Source organism: Limanda limanda, chromosome 20, assembly GCF_963576545.1.
Source record: "Limanda limanda chromosome 20, fLimLim1.1, whole genome shotgun sequence".
Lineage (NCBI taxonomy): Eukaryota > Metazoa > Chordata > Actinopteri > Pleuronectiformes > Pleuronectidae > Limanda > Limanda limanda.
Window position 1 is genome coordinate 16,120,842 of NC_083655.1, and position 21,304 is coordinate 16,142,145.

General features: G+C 42.0%; 1 protein-coding gene across 1 annotated transcript in view; it reads right to left on the reverse strand.

Annotated features, from left to right (window-relative positions):
• Positions 1–21,304, reverse strand: part of adarb2 (adenosine deaminase RNA specific B2 (inactive)) — a 192,161-nt gene that overhangs the window by 65,583 nt on the left and 105,274 nt on the right. The window contains exon 2 of the mRNA XM_061094080.1: positions 12–98. Coding sequence (XP_060950063.1) covers positions 12–98 — 87 coding nt within the window. The remainder of the gene's footprint in view (positions 1–11; positions 99–21,304) is intronic.

The following is a 21,304-nucleotide window of genomic DNA, read 5'->3' on the forward strand; positions in this document are numbered from 1 at the left end:
CAGCAGCTTACTTAAACTGTCCTCGTCCTCTGTGCTGCTGGTCCCAGGGCTTATGTACTTGAAGGGAGCGATCAATGCTGACAGCATACTGACTTTCTCTGGAGGAGAGACAAGAGACACGCAGAGTCAACAGGAGGGCAGTGGCGGAGATGTTCTGATAGTTTTATCGATTAAAAGCCGCAGATCAGCGTCGGCCCAACACGGAGACAGAGACGGAGCTTAAGTGAGCAGGAGTATGCACACAAGGCGGCTCCTGTCACCCGCACATTAATCATACACGTCCCACACAAGGCGGCAAACACACACCTACATACACACACAGACACACACACACACATTTGCGCACACACACACCTACATACACACACACACTGGATCCTTTTGCATGTGGAAGATCAAAATATCAAAATATAAAACACAAAGGAAACTCATATTGTCGTCTTTGTAATTGAAGTTTTCTGGAAGCTGGTGAGAGGAGAACTCAGGCAGCAGCTGATGTCTTATGCAGAAGAGTTTACAGAGTTACAGAGCAACATGAGCAATTGTCATCCCCCAGTCTGAAAATGTCTCCCGCAGCATCCCAGTATATCTCATTCACCCTGCGTCTCCCATTCTAACAGCACATCCATGAAAAGCTAGAATTGGTTTCATGTTACATGTAAACAAATGCTCCACTTCCGATTCATTCTTAACAGAGTAGTCAAAATCACGAGTGACCCTAGAATGTTCCCCTAAGGCCGTCTGTTCCGCTTCATTTGTCGACAAGTTTCATTCACAAAAATGTTACTTAGGAGTAAAAAGAGTAATTTTCACATATCAGAACAGCTTCAAGTCTTTCTGTTAGAATCGTAAGTTTTCCTTAACAAATACATGTTATATGAGAGAGCATTTTATTCCCCAGCTAGTGATGCTTCCCTGTAGGGTGTTATAACTTATGATGATACTGGACAGGGAGCTGCATCAAGACCCTGTGGAAGGTATCTATCTTCTAGTGTAATCTATAAGTTATCTGCCAATAAGGTGACGGATTGTAGAAGAAGGGTCTTAGCAAATTGGCAGCCATGATGTTGATGATGAAGATGATGTGCTGGACAGAGTATTCATTATCTCCGACAATGGAGGTTATGTTTTCATCCCTGTCCATTATTTGAAAGATACACAAAAACTTCTGAATGGATTACCATTAAACAAGGGAGGTCAGGGAAAGGGTCAGGGAAGAATCCATCTAATGTTGGTGCAGAGCCAGATCAGTATTCTTTTTTCCACCTCCATGAACATCATGAGAGTGGGGACATTTTTAAACATTTTCATAGATTTCTCAGAGAATAATTCACGGATCTTTCACTGACTGATTTCTATGAGTGTTTGCAATTTATGTTTCCAAACACAAATCTGGACCTAGTGAACGTAAATATGGTTTTGTAAGGGAGCTGTTTGGCCCTGGCAGAGATATGCAACCTACTGAGTGTCCTTATAACTTTAGATAATGTAGTCTTGGCTGTGTATTTCACATTAGTCAATATCTGTTTCATATTTACGTGGTAAAGGCTTCACTATGTTACACAACAGACTGTCTGCTTATGAATAACACGTCTAGAGAACTCGCCAATATCGTTCATACCTGAGCTGAATTTCCAAAAGTGTTTGCACCTCCTCATGAAAACTATTGACAGGGCGCTAGACTCAGACAACTATTTACTTGTAGTATCAGTTGTTTTTAATTGAATTACAATACAATTAAAGCAAACATGGAAAGATATTTGACATGTACAGGTATTTCACTGTTTTTACTTTGTCTGGCTCCTTTCCATTTAGACATTGTAAATCCTCTACACGGACCCAACACTTGTGGTGGAAAACTTCCTCTCTTCATCAGCGCTAACCTGTCGACAGCAGCTCTCACTCCTTCCTCCCTGGGGTCTGCTGCTGTCCAGGTGTGCGTGCTGTTTACAGTGTGAAGGGCTATTAGGGCCGTCGCCTGATCTGGCGCTCGCCACGCAGCGCTGAGCAGAATTGACGGACCAGTCTGCCTCCTTAATTACAGCCCCTCTCTTTCCCCAACATCAGCTGATGATCAATAAGAAGAGAAAGGTAAGGGGGGGACGGAGGTGGACAGAAGTAAGGGGAGGTGATGAAGTAGGAAACAAGCAAGAGGAGGATATGGAGTTTGTGTGTGGAGGGTGAGAAGGTGAGGCTGCAGTGTAGACTCCCTCTACCCTCCACCGTCCTGCAGAAGCATTAAGGCCTGTAATGGCGACACATTAAAGTACCATAACAACGTTTTGATAACGGCGAGAGGTTGAGAATGAGTTTGCCCCCCTGGCGTTCTCTCTCGCTCTTCACTAGAGGGCCTCAATGAGTCACTTACTCGTATGGTTTCACTCTAAACACAGAGACTGGAGCTGCACTGGTCCTATTGGGCCAAAATCACAATACAGGCATTTGCATTCTGACCTAATTACGGACTGAAGCCCATCACAAGCAGCAATTTGGCCCGACATGACTCCCTCGGCCAACAGGGTCATTATCCAGGCCAATTTTCAAATCAGTCTATATTGTTTTAGAGCCTATTTACAGTAAAAAACATGGCTGGCTGGTGTGTTGACCAAAGTGGTAGAATTAGGAGCGGTTAAGCGTCGGCTGGCGCAGCATATTCCAACTCTTTCTTGTTATTGTACACAAATGGCATTTTCTCTTTTTGTGTGGAGAAAAAATACAAACATTCACGTTTGGATGAAATTACACAGCGAGGTCAGCAATTAACACGCAGGAGCCTGAGCTTTCACACTGGGGACTGAAATGCCTGTAAAGTATCTTTGATAATCCTGTCTGAACCACCCACTCGCCAGATACTGCCAAGTCAAAAGGCCCAGTGGGCACTGAGATAGCAACGCCTGGTGTATACACGTGAACATGTCATGAGTTTTAAAACCAGCTGCCACAGTATAAACAAATTTATTCGGTGTGGAAAATAAGCCAAAGCTGTGAACATTCAGATCTACAGGTTGCAACACGAAAGCAGACGCCAGCATGTTTATATCTTATTCATTTTCATGAATATATTCTAGCAATTAAAGTTCTGACCATTTCTACATTTGGTTGCCAAATATGAGCAGAGATGATTAATTGTTTCTGCTGTGGGTATTAACCTTTGACATTAAGATGGACATAAGTGAAGCCAAAGTGTCTTGTTCGCCTCCTCGTGGTTGGCTGCAGTTTAGGTAAGATTTATTGCCTCCTCCATGTTAGTGGATGAGAGACAGTCAAAGTACATGTCAAACTGATTTTTCTCAGAGATGGTTTCTTTCATTTTCAATAGTTGTTATCAGACTGTTCATTCTAAGGTAAGTTTGGTTTTAAACGTTATTTGATGCTTTACCGCCCAGACTCTTGGTTCAATGGCAGCATTTGTATCTGGGAATATTCTGGCTTCATTTCTGGACCTTTGGAGCAGGTGGAGACGTGTCGTCCATCTCTATATACACTCAACCCAAAGGTGGTTTGTTAAGTTGTTATTAATGTATTTATTACATCCTATATAATACAGCTGCAATGGAAAGTTCTTTTCAAAGGGCCTTCAGGAGGTTGCATACATGAGATTACATACAAAATCAATGCAAAAATGTGATTAGATGTGAATTAGCTTCACCCGCTGGAGTTGAAATATCGACTTGAACTAGAGCGAAAGATTTGCGTTACACAATGTCTGAAAAGCGTGAAATCCATCAGAAATAAAGGACAAATGATTGCTGCTGAATGTGTATGATACAACCAGCCTTATGATGATTTATATGGAGACTGGGTGAGGAAGGACAGGGCTTGGCAGAAAGGGAGCCAGGAAATAAGGCTACCTGGTAAGTTTTGAATATGTATCTGTTCCACACTGAATGCACTGTTGGTCACAATAAAGCTGACCACAAAAAAAAGAAACAGTCAACAGAGTTATTGTGCGAATGACCATCAGTCGTACAAAGTGAACATCACCCTCTCTGAAACACCAGCGGCATAAAGAGGAAACAAATCCTCTGCACTATCCTCAGTGTTTGCTGAGGTGTTGGACTCATCACTGGACTGAGTAAAAACCTGAATTGGCTCCTATTCTTTATTCAGAGGATATTTATTCAGGTGACTAAGTTCACAGACAGTCGGCCAGTCAATAGAGCTTTTCTCTAAAGAGCTCTTCGGGTCCGTATAATTTCAAAAACAATTCTTCTCACTTTCAATGGACCACAGATCATTGCAAATGTCTCAGGAAGCAGCTATTGAGTAGAAAATATCATGTTTTCAATAACACTGATGCTGAATCAACTGCGCAGTGGTAAGCAATGCAGCTTAGAGGTCATCCTCCAAATGCCACCTCTGATCGTTTCCTGACAGGTTTATGAAGCGCCGACACAAGCACACTTGGCTCTGATTTATGACATCAGAGGCAGTTTTTGTTGGTGTATTTCAGTATGGGCTGTGATTGATTTTTCCACAGAGATACAGCATATTTTTCAGCCTTGTAAATTTGAATACGCTGCACAGTGCTCACATAGAGCAGATTTATTTCAAAATAAATGCTTTATTGTAGCAGGAGTGTACAGCTTTACAGAAGGATCCTTGATACTAAGTTCATCTAAAATATTCTTTCAATGGTTGATGAAAGGAAATATATTTCTTCCTTTCATAGACTTTTCAAATGTAAACATCCTATGCTGGGTTTCAACAACAGGCACATTTAAAAGTGTAATACACAATTTATATTTGTTTGGACGATAGAGGAAAACTAGAGGAAAACCTTTTGGACCAGAAAAATGCTCTAATAATCCATTCACTGAGAAGCATCTTCAGAAGGAGACTATGAGTCAAACGTAGTGTTAGATGATGGTGTTTACAACAGTGTACTAAATACTGCAATACAAGTGATAGTCATGCACTGTATGTTAGCACAATGCACTCAGAGTGTCCAAAGTAAAGTAAGGTACTAATGTGTGACTATTATGCTATTTTATAACTAATTCTGATACATTCTCATAATATTCTACAATTTTGAATTTTTAGGTTGCTGCTGCAGCCTACAGCTACACAATCTACGATAAAACTGCCAGTGGTTGAGTTGCATTGTGGGTAATGTAGGAACCAGGTTTTGACAAGATAGCAGCACTTGTGGAATTAAAGACACAATATCTCTGATTCCGCTGCATCAATTCTGATCCCTTTTATCTAATTTTCCAAAGTGAGTCTTACACTATACGACTTTTAGCTCAATCAGTGCTTGTTCTCTTGATAGAGATAACCTCTATAAACATATGAAGTACAGGTCGTTTTTTTTTCTTGTTTTGGTGATGACATTTCAGCTTTGGTCAGTTAAACTGGGTAGTCTGGTAGATTTTGTCATTAGCATTATCCTTATACAATCATCCCTGCTCTGATTCTGATTCTTCTCCAGTTGTTAACAGAACTACTGTCATGGAGGAAGTCCATTTGTTTGACCACCTTAGCTCTTTCACACAGAAATCCTGTGGCGTGTTCGCTCTGACCTGAATGTCCTCTTGGTGCATGAAAGTAAGAGGTTGAGACGTGCTCTGAAATGAACGATCCGTGCAGTAATGTCCTCCCAATGTCTTTTTTCATGACACCAGCATTACGTGAATCCTCACTTCAGAGCTGAGTGGAAAACTCCTGCCTGTTGCAAAGTTCATCAAATGTGGCACCACAGTTACCTCACATGCCCTTCACGCTAGCTGCCATCCATCCCTTCTCATTCACCAGCAGACGGGCTAAATGAGACAATGGGTGCCAATAGTTTCAGCTCACTACGTCTATCCCCCCCACTGCACCAGGACACGGTGTCACAGAAGGGGGAGAGAGAGAGGGGGGAGAGAGAGACGCCATTCATTTGTTTCCACAGCACAAAGGCAGGGAGGCAGAGGAGAGCCAGGTTAGATAGGGAGAGCCTCAGTCAGACGGCCACACACTGATGTGACAACTCTGCTGATGGTGTCCATTCACAATGTCTCTCTCTCTCTCTCTCTCTCTCTCTCTCTCTCTCTCTCTCGCTCTCTCTCTCTCTCTCTTCCTCTCTCTCTCTGTCCTTGCTTCCTATATCAGCTCTGAGGAAAGAGTAATGAGCCCAATCAGATTTCCCCACAGTTCAGCATAACGAATGGGTCAGATGAGCGACGGGAGACACTATTGAAACAGGCGCTGGGGGAAATCATTGACTCTTACCCTCTCTCTCTCTCTCTCTCTTTCTCTCTGTGCACACCAACTTCTTCCCCCTCTCTCTCTGTATCTCTCTCTACTGTTGTCATCTTTCTCTCAGTCTTCCTGCAAACCTTCAGATCGAAAACCACTGAGCCACTAAATGAAAGGCTGCATTGTTTCTGTGCACCTGACTCCTGTCACTTCTCTCCTGTGTTCTCGGAGCGAAGAGCTACAGTAAAACAGACCCGATGTAAGACACCCCTCAAAGTTTTGTCTTTATGTGAATACATAAGTCTAAGGCTGGATATATGTTTTTAGTAATGTGTTCACCTATGTCGGCTTGCCTCACGCATCATGGGTCTGATTTGTGCACATCCTCGTGAATCAATGCTACGTGTACACAGGATGCAATATCCCTATGAAGTTTACCTTTAAAGAGACATATTATACGTATATTCAGGTTTTTTGTTATTTTAATTTGTGTGGAATACTTTACTGTCCAGAAAACATCCCTTTTCTCATACAGTCCAATGCTGCAGCTCCTCTTTACAGTCTCTGTCTCAAACACTTAGGCTCCTGTCTCAGAGTGACATAAATGAGGCATCGGGGTTCATTGATAGGAAACTACAGGCGTGTTGACAGTGTTGATGCCATTGTAGTGACAAACTCTGTCCACAGACATCTGGACAGATTCAAACCCACACACACACAGACACACACGATATGTGAAATGTGAAAACAATACCAGCCACGCTGTCGCGGCTGATAATAAAGGGAATGAGAAGCACCCAATTTCAAGCCACTTAGCTGTGCAGGACTGTAACTGCACTGTAAAAGTAAAAAGTATTTTGCTTTTAAATCTCATCTCCGACGTCACTGTCGAACTTCGACGACAAAGATCCATCCAAAGCAGATTTCTTTTAACTCATGAAAAGTATCTATAATGTGGGAAGACATGCCATTTAACCAATACATTTAGTTTAAGTCTATATTTCACTCAGTTCTCTGATGCTGGGCTCAATATAAATGAAGTGTCACCTATTCACATTGACAACCTTCAATGGTGATAATTACTGACAGGATGTGTCTTTTCTTTCTTCCAGGGTTATTTAACCATCTACAAAAATGCATAAATGTCTCTGCCGGACATTCATGTTTGAATCTGTCTGTGGCTGACGTTAGTCTTGAAGTTGTTAGTGCAGTTACACACGTACCGAAGCTACAGTGTGCATGATCTGAAATAAGTCGAGTTATCCTTTAATAGAGGGCAGAGGGAGAAAAGGAGGGGTGGGATGTGTTAGCACAGACTGATGGATATTTAGCACCTGATTAGCAGCGGAGAGGACAAAGTAGCCCGGCCATCTGCTTTGCATTTGCACTTCTGGACATGAATGCCAAGGACAGAGTCATTGCTGTGGACACTGACCCTGCATGTTGTGTGTATTTTAGTGAAAGTCTTGCTGTTTAATGTAATATCTGCTTCATCACATACATTTATTTTCAGAGATATATAGTAGATTCTGGCTTTTTCAGTTGGAAATGTCAGAATTGTGCACATTGGACTGCAAATCCACATCATTACATCATCAACGTGGTATTCCTGTTGATGCCTTCAGGCAAATGTCTCACTTTCTGCTTATTCTCTTGAATTTATCTTTTTCATTTGGGGACTCAGGTTGGCAGGTTTCCCTTTTCATTTATTTTCTTTAATCATGTTGTGTGTGTGCGTGTAAGTGTGTGTGTGTGTGTGTGTGTGTGTGTGTGTGTGTGTGTGTGTGTGTGTGTGTGTGTGTGTGTGTGTGTGTTTGAGACACACTGGCTTTCTCCATAATCTCAAAGTTGTGTGCAAATATCTTATTTATCTTAAGCCTCAGGGTTTTATGCCTTTGTCATAAAGTCAAATTCACAGTTCACAGAAGCTTTGTGTATATATATATATATATTATTTGACATCTGTCTACTGTATTAATAATATTCTAAAGAAAAACACAATTTTTATCTAATTCTGTCTGTGTGAAAAAAGCTGGTTGTGATAAAACACAAAGTTGTGGCTGAGACAATAGACAATGTGGATGTAGCTGTGAATGAATCAACACGTTCTAAAAGGAGGAGGATTCACACCCGACTAGGCAGCACAGCAGATCCATATGATCACCAGCTTCAACACAGACACAGAGACTAGTTTTATCAAGAAATAGGGTCACAATCTCCTCTTGTGCTCTTAAGTTAATGCGTTGACTAATAATAATGATAATGACCTTTACAGAGCATTATGATGCTGCAGAGAAGTTGACCTTTGACCTTTTAGACCATATTCAACATTTTTGTGAATTTTGTCATAATCGTCTAATTTATAACCATATATATAAAACCAGGACTTCAACATTTGACCACAAAATCTTTGAATTCAGATAAATGCTTGAGCCGAATAGAAAAATGAATCCCCAAGAGCTATCAGATCCAGAGGCATATATATATATATATATACAATGAATTACAGTAAAATACAAACTAAATTATGAACCTCAAATGATAACTTAAGTGAAATGGAAAAAAAATGTATCAACAACTTAAAAATCAGATGGAGAGGGTGTTATTGAGTAACATGCATTAAGCAAAAAGTATGTCAAACTTTTTCGAGAAACTATTCCAAGTCTTTGAAATTCACATCAGGTCAGGTAATAACTTCATCCATGATCATTGAGCCATTTAGACACTTCGCGAAACATCTCTTCCATTGTTAGACTTCCTGTCATTGTTAGATTTGTACCATCTATCTTTTTATTCAGTCAATCAAACAAACAAGATGGAAATGGGTGAAAATAGGGACATCCCTATGATACTAGGTGGTAACTTTGGATGGAGCCAGGCTAGCCAATTTATACTAAGCTAAAATAAAATAAGCAAACTAGGTGTAGCAATCTAGCGTAAAAACACAAGAATGGTGTCAATCTTCTCAACTTGTAAGAAAGTCATTCAGCGTATTTCCCAATATGTCATTGAACACAAAGTAGTCAAGATTCAGTCTCCTCAAACTACAATAGATTTACGATATAGAAAACCTTCACGTGTCTGATGAACCTTGTTGTTACACAGTCAGTTACAGCAGAAGCTTTGTATAGCTTTTCCTTCAGAAAATTCAATAATAAAGAAATCTCCTTCCGCAAACAAAGGGCAGGTTTTGTCGTCAGTGGAAGAAGCCAAGAACATTTGTTGTTCTGGTTAATCTGACGACACTTGTGTTGCCAAGACAAAATGAAACTGAGCCTAAAAGCAGCAAAAAATCTGATACAAAACAAATTAGTCACAGGGAGGATTTTGTTACTTTTAATCAGAACTGTACATGATAACCAGACATTCAAACATGTAGAGTACATGTAGAGTATTTTGATTATTCTGATTTCCCTCTATGGGCTACACAGCAGTCTATTCATTTCTCTGCTATGAGTCAGATATTTCCATCTGTTCATTCATTTTTCTGTGTTCTGCTGCTGCAAATACATCAGCCTCCGACACCATGTAACACAGTGAAAGATAAGATTCAGCAGAACCATTTTTCAATTCATAGGCAGCGAGGGCAACTTCACTCTCCGAAACTGAAGTGGCCACAGATACAACAATGTATTCCACTGTGGAGAACAACTCCAGTGGAGAGTGAATTGCCTAATCATATTGTAGGATACCACTTTTTCCCCCCCTCCCAAACCCCTCGGTCTTTCTTCTCTTGCTTTTCCATTTTGACAGCAAGTACACCCTCCTGCTCCTGAGAGCTGACTCGCCACGGTTGAGTGTCACTGAGGAACTTGCTCAGAGTGTGTAACGCCAAGCGGATTGTCACCGAGGCCCGGGCGGACGGTGCCATGCTGCAGCGGCCCTGATGATCACACAGCAGCTCAGCTTTGTCCTCAACGCCGCCTCCTAAGACTTCTCCTCGAGCACTCACCTCCTCAGAGACACGCTTCCTTTCACCGGGATAAGACTCCGGAATGCTGTCATGATAAAAGCTTTTTAATGTCATATCTCATGCCTGAACTGTACAAAAAATATGTTCTTTTGACACGACAAAAAATATAAATTTTTCACTGCGTTTTCTTACTTATTGTGTGTGCATCCTGCACCTTGAATAGAGAGTATCTCGCCTTTGGACGACTTTGTGATTGACTGTGAAAGCTTTTAGTGGCAAAATTGCAGTTTCTGAATAATAGTAGATCAGAGAGCTGAAAAGGCCTTTATGAGAAGAGTGAAGGCAAAGAAACACATGGGCCTAAAACTGAACTTACTCCCGGTTGAAATGTCACTGCAGCCTGGTGATGGAGCAGGAATAGAAACGTGCAGAATGGATCCCTGACGCCGTTTGCATCCCTCACCCGAATACCTTTAGGCAATTAAACGCAAACATGCATGCCTCTTTTTTTCACCCCCTGCAAAGTTCTACACAGATCACGATCGCTACCTGTTAAGTGGTGGATTTAATGCGTACCCGCTTTCCTCCTTAACAGAATATTAATGCAGGCTGTCATCCATGAGAATGACTCATTTACAAGCATGCAGCGGAAGCCGAGGACTCAAACCTGGATGAGGTTTGTCGCCTCGCTCGTTTGATAACAAGCACTCGAGTGTATTTACAAGGCAGAGCGAGCCAGATAAGTGCGCGGTGTAATGACACTAAGCAGGTCAGGGACGTGTCTGCGTCTCACTGAGTTGTTGCTCATCTCTCCCTCCCACAGTTATCCCTCTTTCTGTCACAGAGCGACACTTGCTCGTGCAGCCCGACGCCGCACGGTGCGTAACGTTCTCAGGTTTGACTTGTGCTGCCTTTTTTCCGCTCTCTCGGTTTTCCCTGCATGTGTGCGCTCCAGAGCTGGAATCCTGTCGTGCCGTCGCACTCAGAACAGAGGAAACATTGTGTCGCGGTATTGCCTGCCTCTGCAGTAAGTGCACAAGCACGCTGACACGGCACTGTGATGGTGCTGGTGACCCGGCTCAGGGTCTCCAATCTCAGAGTGTGGGGGAGTCAATAGGTAGGTGCGAGGTTAGAGACAAATTGGTGTGTGTGTGTGTGTGTGTGTGTGTCACAGTCCTGCAGATGTCAGCTCAGGCCCGGGCGGCAGCCGTGAGGGGAAAGCAACACTCTGAGCAGAGGGGAGGTGTGAGGGAGGCAAAGCGCTGAGAGGAGTGTGTGGATAGAGCTAATATGACACCGTTTCTGTTTGGAGGCCTGAAAGACATTTGTGTTTCCTTTCTTTTATTAGCCCCATTTTTCACTCTTTAAATCTCAATAAGCCGACTCACTTATCCTTCCAATCTCCTATTTTATCACCTCTCACTGCGTCCAGTCATTATATCACCTCCACGTCCTGTCCTCTGCTCTAAACGGCCTCCGCTCTCCACTCATCAAATAAACCGGCGAGCCCCCTGTGCAGCTCCTCCAGCAGTGTGTTTACGCCTCACATAATGACACATATAATCAGGCAGGGTGTTTGCACTACTTTGTTCAGCACAAATTGCTGCACCGATGGTCGCGGCAAAGCACAGATGGGACGTGGACAGTTTTTCATCGGCTGTTCCGTACGACAGAGCCCAACACATCTGGTATGCAGCGAGAAGCATCTTTGCACTAATTTGTTTGTCACTATATATTGAAGGGACGATCTGTCATCCTGCCATGCTTTGGTTGCGGCATGATGTTTGAAGAACATGGCTAGTCAGAAGTTTCAGGCGGCCTGGCTGCTTGGCCGCCTGGGACCCGCTCGCACGAGCCATCTGATTGTCGGGGGGGGGGGGGAGGGAGGAGAAGGGAGGGAAGAGCTGTGTGAGGCAGGAGAGAATTTCACTTTAAAGCTGATATATCACCCGGAAAAAAGATGATCCATTGTCACTCGGGCTCGTTTTCCACTGGTCAAAAACCCCAATAACACCCGCTAGCATCTGCAATGGCAATGGAGACAACTGACATCCACACCTGGGTCAAGGGATCGTCAGTGATGGAGACATAACACAGAGTCAATGTGTTAATTTGGAAATGCAGTGAGGCGGGAGAGCGCCTCTGCATTTGTGACACAAAGCATGATGCACCAGGGGGAAAAACACAGAAAGGCAAACTCCTCTTCTGGCAATTGAAAAGGAGGCTATCGCAATTTTATATCAATTGTAAATATAAACATATGCTTGATGGCAACGGATATAACACAAAAAATATCGTAGTGTTCTTTTGTCAACATAGCACCAGTTGGTCCACTAAAGGCATTGATTGTACAGTAAAATGTTTTTCCCGTCAGGCTCACACACAATACTACTATTTCAAATGTTGTGAACATATTTGTGTCATTTTAGGTTTTAAGGATAAGGCCTAACCAATGTATCTGGTCACAGTAACACACTGGCTGTGATCAGAGAAGAGCAGAAATGCTTTTGTTTTCCAAAACTACGACAGGACTGACTTTCTCACAGTGAGGAAATAGCTGCTGATACTGACGTCCTTGTATCTTAAAAACAGATTAAATTCTAACCTCAGTGCAGGAACTAGGGAGGAAGTGGAGAATGTGTGTGTCTGACGGAAGCATGTCAACACAAACATATGGGCCTGACAGGGAACCAATACGATGACGGGAAAATGTTATAATGTTGCTAAAGGTCCACTCTGCTGTGAGATTTTATTGAATGTATATATGAAATAGACTATTCCATCAGTATTTAACATTTACACTTTTAGTCACACATACCTAATTGTAACTGTGGCATACGGTTCACTTCCAACCAGTTCACTAACAACTATTAGATCATTTTTTATAATTTTATGTAGATCGATGCAGTATTAGATCTTCATTATTCACGCATCGACATATAAATACTGTTTTAATGTTGTGTTTTGCTGATTTATGAACCTGTAATATCTGTGCATAAGATCCCACCAACGAAAAAATAAAGGTTTTATCGAAACTAAAACGACGAGCATTAATGTCTACACGATTTTCCCGCCAAATGTCCAAGGTATTACATTGCCAGGGGTCCACAGGGAATATTGTACCCCCCCCCATTCCCTCTACTGTTCATGTACTGCGTTAGCACCCACTTCAGATTCCTCACAGGTTCCTCTGTGTGCTTCTTTCAGGCCCTCAAATTTACAAACAACCCCGGAGTAGAAAAAATAATAAATGAAAGAAGAAGGTGATGAATGCAATCTGACAGCTCATAATATCCCCTTTCCCATTCTATGCTCTCCATTTGCTGTGATTCTAAGTCAATTAAAGAACTGTCTGATGTTGATGCATCCGGACTTGGAAATTAGGCCGCAGTCTGGTAGGTCCTTAATTGGTCTTCATGTCCCTATTTACACCAACAGACTCCTACAGGTCACATATATCCCTGAAGCACTGGATGACACACACACTTCTGCTGGTTTATTTTTATCCAAAATGCAATAAAAACCGGGGGGAAGTGGGGCTGGAGAAGTGGGGCTTCAGAGTGAAATGTGAATGGCTCGGTGCTCGCGCCGAAATCTATTTCTCAGAGAGAGAGAAAAACACTTTTATCTGACGACAAGCACTTTCCATGGCTACTTAAGAATGACATTAATGTTGCAGGGGGAGGATGACGCTGTGGTAATACCGGCAGAAAAGGGACCCGGCAAATTCCAGAGCACTCAATACTGTATCTTAGAAATATCAGTTTTACATTTATTCTAATGGGAAAAAGGCAAAAGCTTCTGCATGGTGCTTCAGGCTTGTGTTCCCTCACTGCTATTCTAAGTTACTTACAGATATTTTCCAATTTGCCTGAATCTATGTAGCGAAAGCGGAAAACTACATAAGTGGGGAGAGTAGGGAAATGTCATTTCCTGTAAATCAGTGGAGTGAATTTGTGAAGACTGAAATGGAGGGTGTTTGTATGGCACAGCCAGGAGAGACTGTGTCTCTGTACAGGAGGGAAAGTTACTGGAATGAAAGAGAAAGTGTAAACATTTCTTATTGAGAACGATAATTCACAGTGATTCCTGTTAGAGTCTACATCCATACAGCCACGTTTTTGTTAGAATTTTTTTTTTTTTGACAATCTCTGTCCACATGAGCATTTTGTTGTATCGTTGTAAAATGCAAAATTGACTGCACAACAGCTGTTAGCAAAGTCAACAAGGTAGGCAAATCTATACATTGATAGATTATCAACATTGAGCTTCACTCATAATTGAGGTTAATCCAGGTTGTTTTCTTCGGGAAAAAGGTCACGTGATGAGAGGCTGACGAACGAGTCAAGGCTAGGTTGTGACCGTAAAGATCCAATAAGCAAACGCTTGTTAATGTCTATGTCCAGACTAAAACAAAGCCCCGGAGTTTCCTAACTTCTTATTTTTAGCAGCTTTAAACCTCTGGAGAAGTCTGGACGCAACTTGGATCCACAGAAGAGTTGATGTGTTTTCTAAACGGAAACTTGGTAATGACGTATGTAGCCTTAGATTCACTGTTTGTTCCACACAAAGAAACCTGTGGTCTCTTCACATTCAATTCCACCGCATGAACTGCATGTTGCACTCAAGCAGCCTTCAAATAAACTGAATGAGCAGCAAAGAAAGAGAGAAGGTATATTCAGTCCTCTGCCTGTCGCCCGTCTCCGAGAGGTGTGCTGAATAATGGAGCAGAAGAATGTGGGCAAGCAGGCATGTTAAAAGGTTTTTGCTGTATTGCTTTGATTCGGTGCCACTGAGATGAAGGTATGTGTTTTGTTATCATGAAACACAATCTTTAATGCTCTCAGTCCCTGAGAAGCAAAGCCCAATAAATTCACCATCACCTTGTTTAAAAGCTTGAACTCTCTCTTTCACATTGGCGATTATCCTTTTGACCTGGAACTAAAGGTTGAGATCTCCGTTTCACCTTCAACTTGTGCCATACCACCACCGTCGGCTAGAAGTGATGTCTATATGTGAGAAAAGTGTTTTCCCGGTTACATTGTGGTGGCAATCGTAATCCAATGCAACCTTTAGAGTGAATAAAGCAACACATTTACTAACTAGAGGTGGTAAAGTGGTGGATGGTGGCAGTGAAATATGGTGGTTTTGGTTAAATATAAATAAACAGCTTGTGTCTGAAGTGAATTTTTCTGTATTAAACCATTGTTTATTGTTTTTCTTTAATTCCACAATGCATGGATAGATTTTCTTGTGAGGGTATCTTCAGAGGACTTTTGGAGCTGATCAGTTGGGGACATTCAGGGTTGTTGTCCCCACAAGACCCCTGGAATTGAAAACAGTTTGGGTGTTGTGAAAATTCGCACAGCAGAAGTGGTATCTACCAAATTCATGCTGAATCCTGCTTGCCTGTAGAGGACTGTAAAATATTCATGGATGTTCTAACGGCCAGGGCTGAGGGAAGGATTTCTGCGGGTGCTGCTGATGGTATGGTATGGTCTGACTGTAACAGAGGGTCAGTGTGTTTCTGTGGGAGAGGGAGCCGGGCAAAGAGTTGTTCTGTTCTTTTCCATGCCATTCAGTTTCAACTTTCAAAAATGAAATGCAGATCCCATGATTTAATTATCAGCACCAACTTTAGGATGCACACACAAATTCACTATATGCACATGCAGCCTTCTCTCTCGAAGTCGAAGGCCATCACCTTACAAATCGCCTACTGAGTATACATTTTAAATCAGATGATTTACCTTTCTGTGCAAAAAGTGTGCGTCATCCAACATGTCCAGAAGGAATCTTTCGAGAACACATATGAAAACCTCATGAATCAGTGGAGGGTAAACAGACTCAAATCCAGCTGCACAAATAGAGTTTATCACCATTTCAGGGTGACATAAAGCAGCGGGACTGGAATTCTGTAGGTAGCATCAAACTGAAATAAGCCACAGACAGAAGAGTCTCGAGCAGCAATCACAGCTCATTTAACTGCAGATAAAAACGAGCTAATGACGCCAAAAGCAGCGAGGCGAACTTAACATGAAGAATAGGACTATTCTTCTGAGGGGGCATCGTGAAGTCTCATCCAAACCACTCCAAATCCCTTTCATTCACCCAATCCCCCTGCCTCCCCATCGCCTTCAGCGAGCCTCGGATCCACGAGCCAGGACTATCTTCCCACCTCAGCAAGGGCTGAATGAATGATGAGTAATCGCGCAGGAGAGTTAGGTCATTATCGACACGTGGAGGTTTGAATCGGCACGCCGGAGGCTTCATCTGTTCCGCATTCACCCGCTCCTTTTGACTTTGAAGTGTGCGGCACACCTGACTCATGGTGGGGAGGCTTCTGTTTCAGCTCATTTCCGCTTTTGACTTTTTGAAGCTGAAGCAGGATGATCTATTTCGAGAAGGGGCCTCTACTCCTTTCCTAAATGATGCCAGCAGGGTGGGGATATGCAGTCAAATGTAATAGTTGTGAGTTTGAGAGTGTGTGTGTGTGTAGATTTCTTGCCCACAGTGTTTTTCATTGCATATAAAGAAAGAGAATTGTGTATTTTGTGTGCAAGAGTCTCTGCAAATTGCTGCATATCTTGAATACATATATGACTCATGACAATTAGTTATTTGTGTCTACCGACATGTTTACTGCATAAATGAAGCCGAGAAAAACAATGAAGTGTGAAAATCTCAAATCTTAGAGACAATAATGATGTGAGAGGAATAAACTCACTACAGTGACCGGCAATAGTGCATCGTGGGTAAGAAGGACAATGGGTTTGATCTGAGCGACAATTTAAGCTTCTTTCAGCTCGTTGATTCGATTTCACTAAGTGTGACTTTTTCGATTCATCAGCTGTCTACAAGCATCAGGCAATTTCCATTCACAGCCCTGAGCAAACTCTGGTGAACCCAGTGTACACCATCCTGAAAGGTAAGCAGGTAAAGAAGGCTACAGTAAATCAAGCAGCTAAAGAGGTATTTCTGTAAGGAGTAGGTTGAGACCAAAACAGAGCTGCTTTCCAAACAAATCTGCTACATAAAGAGAGCCACAACTGAGAGTACAGTGTAGAAACTACAGCTTCAGACAGAAAAGTTTAGTTTAGTGGTTTAGTTTTATTTTCCAGTGTATTCTCAGTTGACCTACGCCCCCACACCCTCAGTGTACCTGTCTTTTCCTTCATTGGTTGTTACTCATTATTTGTGCAGAGTATAATCTTGAGTGAGCCTCCACGATACCAAGCATGGTTGCTAGGATACTTGTGACGCAACTCCCAAGCCTCTAAAAAACCACCACAGAATTATTAGTATTTCTCCAGCAGAGGTGTTTTTATGTGTGTGAATAGACAACAAACCCAGTCGGCAGGGCTGTTCGTGCGAGTCTCCTCTCGTCTACTCTGAGTCACTCCATGGTTTCATTTTCCTTGATCTCAGTTGGATAGCTGCTATTTCTAGGGTGATAACACATTTAGTCATTTCAAGGTTGTGCTTGTTTGTGAACTACGAGAAAGAGAGTGTCGTGACACCCTCCCCAGTGTAACCAGGTAAAAACAGATTCTCAAAAAGAAAAACTTCCCAAAAGAAAAGACAAGAAAAAGAAAAGAAAAGAAAAGCTCCCTCATGGGTAACGTGTACTTCTTCCGCTGAGTAAATAATGGGATGAGAGATATTATCCGCCGACTGTGTAGGAAAGAATTCTGCGTCTGGTGCATGACCCAAACAGACAAGCCCATGAAATGGAACACCAGCTTAGTATTGCTCTAGTAGACTCTGATGGGCGGAAACAAATGGAGTTTGGCATAGCTGTGTATGATACAGTGTGTCCTAAATGCCCTATGACAGTTACACAAGCCTTTTCTGTTTAGATCCATACAATAGTAAGAGTCCACGGTCTATGATATAAGTGGATTTTTTTCATTGAATGCACACAATCCTCCTATTCATATGTTTAATCACTTGATATGATTGTGCATTATGATCACTACTTGTCTCCCAGCCCTAACTAGGCACCGCAGGCCTGTCAAGCTTTGGTCGTCCTCTCATGCTGAAACATCCACACGCAGCTTGAGAAAAAAAGAGGAAGGAATGAATAAAAGCGTTTATCTGCTCTAAAGGTTTAATGTGTAATTTATCCACATGGAAAAGTCCAAAAATAACGACAACTGTGCCACGTGTGTTGTTGAGTTGAGTTCTTTCTTCAACCCCAATGATTCCGTTTTCACACCCAAGGAAATCTATAACATTAACGTAATAGTCCGTTTCATTTAGTCGCATATGAATGGCATATCCAGTTGGTGCATCGATCAGCCAGTCAGTGAGTGTCGAGAGAAGAAAAGTGTGTCTGGAATGCAGCAGTGTCCAAGAAATCGGACAAACGATTAGACTAAATTTGTTTTTCTGTTGATTTCAAAGACAAGCCAGTGAGCAGAGTTTGCAGGGAGGTGCTTGTCGGTGAAGAAGACGACCGATCTCAGGATCATTACGGCTGGAAACATGCAGCTAAAACTGGATGAGCTACGAGGCCAAGTGCACTTTTATAATATCAACCCTCTTTAGTAGAGTATGGTGCCCAAACGAGTCTGGATTCTGACAGGATGCTATGCAGACATGTGTTGTAGCGAGCAATCTCATGACTAAGACAATGACTTATAATTCAGATGGAGAATTTGAAAAAGTGCCTTGTTGCTGCTAAGGAGCTGCTGAAGACTGAACAAAGTGAATGTTCTGAAGTGATTTCCAAGAGTGTAATTTTGGATTGAACATTTCAGGGGATTGAGGTTAAGCATCATGATCAAATACTCACTCAAATAATCATTATTTATTAATCTTGCTTAATATACCTTTGAAATAATCACTGTTAAAATGTTAGATTTGCCAGAGAATACTAATGAGCTAGTAGCCAAATTAGCTGCAAAAAAGGATAAGTTATTCTTTCTTCGTACTGCAGATTAACTTGAAATGAGACCAACAACCACTTTATCGTGTTTTATAAGATTCATTATTACTACATCCAGTGTGACGTAGTTTAAGCCCTAGATTACACTTCTAATGATGAGGAGCATGACGTCTGCACGGAGTGTGACAGTCGTGACCAGTGTCCTTGTAATAACTGCCTCTGGCCCGTGTTATTGCCTCTTCCTGTCTATCAGCGGCTCCCTCGGTCTGCCTCCGCCCCGTGCACATGCCTCTGTAAGCCTCTGTACCTGGCTGCCTGTCGCCCTGCCTGTCAGAGCCACTATCTACCTATCAATCTGTGAGTGTGTCCGCCTGCGTGTGGTGATAAGGAGCCGTGGGTGTCTGTAGCCCTGACACCAGCTGATTTATGCCAGCCTCTTTCCCTTTAGGGGGGCGATTTGTGAGAAAATCCCCGACGACTCCTGCTGACTCTGTGTGTGTAAGTGTGTGTCTGTTTGGCCGTTTGCATGTGCGTGTGTGCGCTGCCATCGTCTGTCAAAACAAAGATGACAAGGCCGCTGTAACTCTTTTATTGCCATATTTCAAAACCCTGTACATCACTCAGCCCTGATTTAATATTTGAATTGTCCATTAATAAACAGAAAGGAAAAGTATTTTTTATTCGCAGGAAAGTCGGACTCTCTTCCACCCACCACATGAATGAAATCAATACGGAATGAGATCTTAATGAGTAAAGACACAATGTATTGCTAACTCAACATAAAAGTTGATGACCTTGTCAATCTTAACATTGCTGTGCTTTGATTTAGAGTTTAAAAATTCATGTTAGGAGCAGCTTGAAATCCGTTTTTCAGCGTGTGGGAGTGTGCGTCTTTCACTTTGTATGTTTTTCAATCAATTTAGATGATTCTTGTCAGATTTATCTCATTTCCTACAAATCAAAAGCCTCCCAAAGACTAAACACAGCTTTAAACACACAAGAGGCCTAAAACAGTGGATCTTAGAAGACTAAATTCCATTAAACCATCCTGACCTCCATTAATTTTTCTTTCTGAAAACTGCCACAATTGTACTTATAACTGTATCATCTGCTGTTCTTGGCTTTTCTTAGTTTTTTTCCAATTAAATTACAAATGCCCAACAAGTGCAAGGTACCTATTTAAGTCAAGTTTACTGGTATAAATGTTGATGTTCAAGCACTTTGTGTTCTTCATAAAAGCTTAGAAAATAAACATTCATAACAAATTGTCATATTTATTGTTTGTGTGACCTGAGTAGAAATGCAGTAATATAAGAAAAAAAACACTTACACTTACTGTAGAGTGGAAAAGCTGTCAAATAAAATAAAATAAAATGCTTTAAATGTCAAATGAGGTTTTTAGTTCACTGAAGAAACTTAAAATAATGAAAGACTAAAAAATCAGATTCCTTGAACAGACAGTAACCTTCTCAAAGCTAAACATGAAACATAGTTAACAGACATGTATCATTTTCTATCTGACTGGAGCTAATGGTTTCTCTGTTTGATGGTGTCAGACTCAACTCAAAAAATTAAAAACTGGGACTACATCGAGGGCCAAACATATACATATTAAGCATGGTAGACAGGATGTTGAATAAAGTGCTAAAATAAAAAATGTATTTAGGTAGGCTACATTCTTCCTCTATGTGCATGTGCCAGAGCCAGATGTTTGACATCTTTTCTTGGCTGCCAGTTCATTCATGTTTGGGGTGAGGTTCTGTGCTGTGGAAACTGTACAGATGGAAAGGTGTGAGACAACTCCTGTGTGGGGTTTTTGTTCATCTTCATCACAGAGAAAAAAGTGTATGGGTGAACTTGAAGGGGCCTGAACTAGATGGAGAGAGAAAGAGGAAAGGAAAGAGAGAGTGGCGACAAAGAGGCTTTGGTTTCACTTTTGGAAAGAAGTCATGTCGTCCATCCTTATGCAATTGGTGGTAAATGCCCAAACATCTGGCTGCACTCTGACACCAAAGATAACAGTGTTAGTGGTCAGACTGATGGTGTAAAGGTACGGAAGTATCCTGGTTCTCCCTGATGTGAACTCTTCCCTCTATCCACCTGTCATCTGAGTGGGTCTGCCTCCATTCTCCAGAAGCTACTTTCAGAAATCCAGAGCGCTCAGGCATCTGGATTGACTGGGATCAAGCGCGCTAACAGAGAAGTGTATGGGAGACTCTAGCTAAGGAATAGATGGAGCCACTGGCTGGCATTCAGAGTCGGTCTTTGCACCGTGTTATTTGACACTCAGCGGTATTATCCCTCCCTCATCTGTTGTTTTA